This window comes from Montipora foliosa, chromosome 7, assembly GCF_036669935.1.
Source record: "Montipora foliosa isolate CH-2021 chromosome 7, ASM3666993v2, whole genome shotgun sequence".
Taxonomy (NCBI): domain Eukaryota; kingdom Metazoa; phylum Cnidaria; class Anthozoa; order Scleractinia; family Acroporidae; genus Montipora; species Montipora foliosa.
This window is the reverse complement of record NC_090875.1, coordinates 8,291,282-8,298,195: the sequence shown is the minus strand read 5'-3', so window position 1 is coordinate 8,298,195 and position 6,914 is coordinate 8,291,282. Positions and strand designations below refer to the sequence as shown.

At 38.0% G+C, this 6,914-nt stretch overlaps 2 protein-coding genes across 2 annotated transcripts; both read right to left on the bottom strand.

Annotated features, from left to right (window-relative positions):
• Window positions 1-2,059: 2,059 nt before the first annotated feature.
• LOC138009840 (alpha-1A adrenergic receptor-like) lies at window positions 2,060-3,001 on the bottom strand. Its single transcript, XM_068856835.1, has one exon. It carries the CDS (start codon window positions 2,999-3,001, stop codon window positions 2,060-2,062), a length of 942 nt encoding a protein of 313 aa, XP_068712936.1.
• A 1,795-nt stretch (window positions 3,002-4,796) lies between these two features.
• Window positions 4,797-6,631, bottom strand: LOC138010501 (uncharacterized). Its single transcript, XM_068857481.1, has 2 exons — window positions 6,289-6,631; window positions 4,797-6,034 (listed from the first exon to the last, which is right to left on the bottom strand). The coding sequence occupies exons 1-2, from the start codon at window positions 6,577-6,579 to the stop codon at window positions 5,297-5,299; spliced, it is 1,029 nt and encodes a 342-aa protein (XP_068713582.1). The 5' UTR covers window positions 6,580-6,631; the 3' UTR covers window positions 4,797-5,296.
• Window positions 6,632-6,914: the final 283 nt, after the last annotated feature.

Sequence of the window (6,914 nt, the reverse complement as noted above, 5' to 3'; positions counted from 1 at the left end):
ATACAACAAAAAAGACCAAAACAACCCAAGGAGACGTAAGCTGTAGGCTGTGCGGTAAAGAAGAGAGACACCTCCCCACATTTTGTCTGGATATTCTACACTTGCTCAATCAAAGTATTTGGACCGACAAAATGATGCTCTGAAGATATTATTCTTCGAGAAGTGCAAAGATCTGAAGTTGGTGGAAGGTGTTCCTCCTTGGTATTCACCTGTGAAACCAAAACCTATCTATGAGTCGGATGAAGGGAAGGCTAATTGGGATGTAGCGGTATATGCAGAACACACATATGTTAGAGCTAATAGAGTTGATGCTCGCTTCGTGGACCACAAGGCAAAGCAAGTCTGGGCAGTAGAAATGAGCTGCCCCTGCATTGATAATCGTGCAAAGAAAGTTGAAGAGAAGGCAATAAAGTATGGTCCACTACTTTTAGAATTAAAACCACAGCATCCTGGTTACGAGGTACAGCAATGTAACATCATCATTGACGCATTGTGGGAGAATGGTCGAAGGACGTAGATGAAGAAGCTTGTTGGTGCCCGATCAAAGAATGTTTTAGAGAAGATGCAGAAAGCCACCATTTCATACTCGTTGCATATAGCTCGTTATTTCAAAGCAGCTGTTTTTTAAGTTGGAACATTTTATTTTTTGATATTGAACAATTACCCTTTTATTATTACTTTTAATTTATTGTGCATATTGTATACTTTTTTTCAACATTTTGAAAAACTGTTATTTTATAGGATCATTTGCTTAGATATATGGTTGTGTAACTAGTTTAATTTCCTTTTAGGTTGTATAGGTTACGCTGGCCACCCTATACATGCCATAGATTTTTTGCATCTATACGTTTTGATACTGCGTATAATAATAACAGTAATAATAATAATAATAATAATAATTATTATTATTATTATTATTATTATTATTATTATTATTATTATTATTATTATTATTATTATAACAAGAAGAAGAAGAAGTGCGCAGTACTGATAATAAAGAGAGGCAAGATGACACAGTCAGAGGGCATCACACTACCTGATGACACAAACATAAGATCGTTAAAAGAAGGTGAAGGGTACAAGTACTTAGGAGTACTAGAAGCTGGTGTAATGTTACACAGGCAGATAAAAGAAAAGATCAAGAAAGAATATTTACGGCGCGTCAGGAAAGTTGTACAGACCAAATTAAATGGAGCAAATTTGATCCAGGCAATACATACGTGGGCAGTGTCATTCATTAGATATGCTGGGGGGATAATCGAATGGACGAAACAAGAGTTAAAGAAGCTAGACCGCAGAACAGGAAAATTACTAACAATGAACGGAGGCCTGCACCCAAGAGACTGTGTTGCAAGAATCTACGTCCCAAGGAAGCACGGTGGTAGAGGACTCATATCAGTAGAGGACTGTATAAACCAAGCAAGGTTATCATTGGAAACGTATGTCCAATCGAGTGAAGAAGAACTGTTGAAAGCAGTTAGGGCAGAGGTTACTGGAAGTCAGGAAACAGCAACCAGTTTTAAAGTAAGGAGAAGGGCTGAAAACACCCAAGAATGGAAAGAAAAGCATATTGCCTCGTGGAATTGAGTACTAGACTGCCTCGAATTTAACAAACACACACGTTACCAAAGAGGTGAAGTCTTTTATACGCAAGACGAAACACAACACGGCTTCAGGTCGGTTTTTTAAAATCGTTAACATAATCTGGATCGTTAACGTAATGTTGGAGCTGATTATTATTTTTAATTCGCAACCGTAAAACCCGTTTGAGAAAGTACAAAAGAAGACCATACACGAAAGACATTTAATTGAACAACAGAAAGAGGCATATGATAACATTCCTTAGATTTCCTTTCATCACAGACAGCTGTTTACTTTTTGAGTTCATTCTTAATAACCCGAGGATGTCAACTACATGTAATTAAGTACAGAATATATAACGCATTATATATTTGAAGAGCGGATAGAATGTCTTATAAGCATAAATAACATGTTTCCAGACGACATAATTCATATTAGGAATTTCACTCCATTGCCAAGCAACTGTAATTAACAAGTTCTAGTTAGTGGGATGCACGGATTTCCACAGAGGTCTAAGAATGAACTTTCTCATTTCTCGTTGACGCAAGCAATAAATCAATGGATTAAGAAACGAGTTAAGCAGAAATAAAGTCCGAGTAATTTCTCGCACAATATCACTCTTGTTCTCGAATGCTGACAAGAGATTTTTAAGTGCAAGGTACAAACCTCCAGGTAAGAAACATAGTCCAACAGCAGCGACTACTAGCACAGTTGTCTTCAGCGCTTTTCTATCCTTCACTAACCTTTCTACATCTTCTTGCGAAAGGCGTTGAGCTTTAATCATCTTTTGATGCCGACGGGTCTCATAATACAGGACAACATAAGAAAAAGAAACGGAAATAACGCACACAACTAGGACATGAGAAGCGATTATATCATGGAGACTGCTTGATTTGTCAATTAGATACAGCCCTACACGGTAGAAAGCACTATATATCCAGCAAAACAAAGCTGCTAATTTAATATTTCTTTTTGTCATAACGTAGGGGTAGCGATACGGAAATTTGATTGCTACGAGTCTCTCGAAAACAACTGTCATGAGATGAAGACACGAAGAGCGACCCAAGAAGCCAAAGAAAAATACTTGAGACTCACGGAAGATTGCATAAGTGTCTACAGTTCCAAGTAACATGGCTATGTTCTCTATAATTACCAATGGCTGAGATGTCAGACCGGTCAAGACGTCAGTGACTGCCAAAAATCCTAGCACAATGTTTGCATTGCTCTGAAGACTGGTTCTCCTTTTTATGGCAGTTATCACCAAAACATTCAGTCCAACTGTGAATGGACAGGCGATGCTGTTAATAATCATGTTAATGATTATAAATATCGTGCTGAACACGTCTTGTGTTCTTTCGTGAGCAGTAGAATTTATCTCTTTGCTTATGTTGGTTAAATTCGAGGTAGTAAAGTTCGCCATTTTACCGCATACGCATAATATGCGATACGGCTCTGCGTAAGTAAGTGTTGCTTTCCACCTTATAGCAGAAAGGCTGACCTCATTAGACAGGAGATTTAACATGTAATTCCAAGATTCATTGACACCTGCAACATTTCCCAGCCTTCTTTTTAAAGCGCAAGGAAATATCGTATTGGAGGACAAAGGACTTCTCACTTCTAGTCAACTGCAATTCTGGTATTAAAAAAATAAAAGAAGTGACAATTCTTATTCTTATTTTCTGTAAAATTGTATGCCGTGATTAAATTAAGTAAAATGTGGTCTCTGCATTTTTGGAAATTTTAAAGTTTTAACTGCTCATCATAAATTTAAAAAACCCGAACTCTAAGGTTGCCAATGTATAAAATGCAGGTTTTTTTGTTCTGGCGTAGTAGGAATCCCACTGCATCACGATTTTACTTGGCGTCAAAAAACTCCGGTTGTCCAGAGGCATCTAGACTTATAAGCGATAGTTTGATAATTTCAGCAGAGATCAAAACACTAGAAACAGACCATTCGGCAATAACTGTGACCCTTTCTATTAATGAGTTAGATGACTCTAAGAGAGGACCAAATGTCTGGAAATTCAATTCGAACTTAGTAAATGACTCGGTCTACTGTGAACTTTTAACGACTGAATATGCGAATTGGTTAGAGGAATTTAAGAGGTTCGGGATAAGTGTGTTTTATGGGAATTAATTAAATACAAAATAAGACAGCGAACAATCACACACAGTAAGGGTAAAGCCCGTGAAAGAAGAGCGAAACTGCAAAAGATGGAAGATAAGCTGAAAGAATGTACAAAAAATGTGATATCGATACAAATAGTGGAAATCTTGAGGAACTAGAATATCTTCAAACAGAATATAATCAATTGTAGGATTACATTACCAATGGGTGAAAGGAACAACAAATATTTTTTAAATTTAGGAAATTAAAATAAAACGAAAAATAGTGTGCGCGAGGTCTTAGCTATGTAATGAATAACGGTTTTACAACAGAACCTTTTGCACTAATTAGGGGACTAAGGAAGGGAGATCCTCTCTCTCTCCTTACCTTTTTACTCGTGGATATATCCACGAGTTTTGGTGAGGTTCTTTATGCAAATGTGTCACTCCTGCGTAACCGGAAGTTCGATCTAATAAGCCAATCACCAATCAGGATGGATAATCACAACACAGCTTAGAAAGCTGTGACTTCCTGTTCGGGTGGTTGTGCGCCGCCAGAATTGATTTTTGTGAGAAAATCATTTCAGGGACATTAATTAATGGCAAAAATAATAATTAAGTAATGGTCCGGCTAAGAAGCAGGCAGCCCAGCGGCAAAAGTACTTAGAAGCTGCTGCTCCAATCGAGGCATCTGATTGGCTAATATCGGAAAATGTCGAAAAAAGATGAGAAAAAAATGAAAAAAAAGCCTTTTTTGGATTTCTTCTTCCCCATGCCCTTGATCTCTGTCTCTCGGCCAAATTTGGGCATTGTTCTATGCGCCATTCGCCAATCGGCAAATGGCGCATAGAATCTTGACGATATTTACAAACATAGTTTTTGAAGGCATAATGATTTGTTCTACGAAACAGAATCTAATTTTTTAGACGGCAAGTCGATTACATTTTTCATTGAAATTCAAATTTCGCGCTTTTAGCTGCTTACACCAATGGGAACAGCCGAACTTAATTTGATTAAAAATGTTGGCACATTTTAACTAACCGACGCTATTGCCGCGGGCTATTGTTTTTCTGCCTGCTTCTTAGCCGGACCATTACTTAAATCAAATTTCCATAAGTTATTTAACCCCCTCCCTCTTGCAGCAGGGTTTCCATTTTCAACAGGTTTTCATGTCTAGGCTGTTGTTGTTGTACCTATATACAAAAAGGAATGGATGTTAAATATACTCAGATCATGGCTGTCGAGGCAAAGAATAAATTTATTTAAATATCGTAACAATTCTTTCAAACAACAACCACTTGGTTACCATAGTAACTCAATGTGACAATTTACTATTGATAATTATTCAGCACATTGTTAAAAGTTACATTATATTCACTTTCAAGAAAATTTAACAAATGGAATTAAAACAACTATGGAAAAGTTGAAGCACAGTATGCGCTAAAGCATATTCAGGCACTGTACAGTGGCATAACATACAGTACTACACATTTTATTATGAAGTAAATAATAATGTACCATTGTTAATAAAATATTTTTTGAATTAAGATTGGCAGAAGTTACCTAGATACAAAAGTGGAAAGCAACTATAAATCAATGTCTGAGGAAATTACAGAAAGTCGTTATACTGATAATTTTTGTCTGTTGGTAACCACTTGTTAAGTTTTGTGATGGTAACTGATGAAACATATTTGAACTCCCCCAGTCCATAAATGTACTTCCACTCAATACACTTGAAGGTGATGTTCTTTACTTCATTTTTTTCCAAAGCATCCATTGCTTTCTTGACTTTAACAGCAGGAATATAGCCCACAGGTTGCCAGGTGCTGTCGAGTTGCACTTGAACAACAATTGCATTTTCATCTCTTGCATTTGCAGGCTCAATTAAAAGTTGAATTGAAGTATCTCTCTTCTCCATAGATAGTCTTTTGCAACGTCTTAACGCATCCTGGAAATGTGCATGATACGTACTGCCTTTCAATTTAAAGTATTCGGTAAATAACGCCGGCGTTTCATCAGGATTGTCGGAATCGTGTGATGTTGGCGAGTTCACATCCTCGTGGGACACATCGTTGTCTGACTCTGACTCGCTAGAATCGCTTACAGCTTGCGAATTATTTCCGTTCGAAGAACTCTTCACACCAATATTTCCTACTTCGGGAAAACTGCTGCAGTTACATCGAACGAGTTCTACATCCAGCCAAGGCATTTCTGGGATGCTATTATCTTCTTCATAGTCGAGGTACGGCCGAAGGGATGTTGTCACTTGTGACATACTTGCCATGACTTGGAAATCAAAAATTACAAGTACCAAGCGGCCTTGGTCTTGATCGTTTTCATCTTCCAGCTGTTGGAGTAAACGAAAATAGTGTTTATGAAAAACAGGGAAACCGTTGACATGCTTGTCTTTTCGCTACAAAGAAGAATACGTCGTCGGCTTAAAGAATATAATTTAGCGTCGATTGATACACGAAGTGCGATCTAAATCTACTTCGATCACGGCGCGTTACGCCAAAGTTTTCCCAAAATACAAAGAATTTATCCTTCAAAGTGTTATGAGCAGTAGATATGGTTAAAGAAATGAAGGAAAAATCGATTTACCTTGTGAATACAGCTTGATTTGACCTTGATCACCGCCGGCGAAGCCTTCGCTTCAAGATCGCTCAACGTTTCTGTTCGCACAAACAAGCAAAGACGTCGCTCTCGTAAGTCTTTTGGAAAACTAACGTGTCCCAGGACCGTTGGGAATCGGCAACAGGCTAAGTTTGCAGATTTAACATAACTCCGACTGTCTAAGTCTAAGCAATTGACGTAAAGCAATGGCGACGGAGAGAGCACATCAGCGTTCACTCCGAGAAGCTCCATCGCAAATGAGAGATCGCGTGTCAACATCGAGTTGATAATATAGTTGGAAGCGAGGCATTATGGGAAATCCGATTTCTCCTCCTTTTGCGCCGCCATTGCTGTATGCTGCTTTTATACTTAAGTGTTTGAGCACCTTCCGCTGCATTTAGAAGCAAGAAACGGAAAAATTAAAGAAATGGCTTTCTTCGAAGGTGAAGCAAAATATTCTGAACAAGTACAGATTGATGCAATTAGTTGTGCGCCGCCTTTCACTGACCAACGCGAAGACTTTAATACGTGTAGAAATGGAATCGACAGACACAATGTGAGAAGACAGTGCTGTTCATCCCCTAAGCTCACGGGGAATAAATAAATTCCATTTG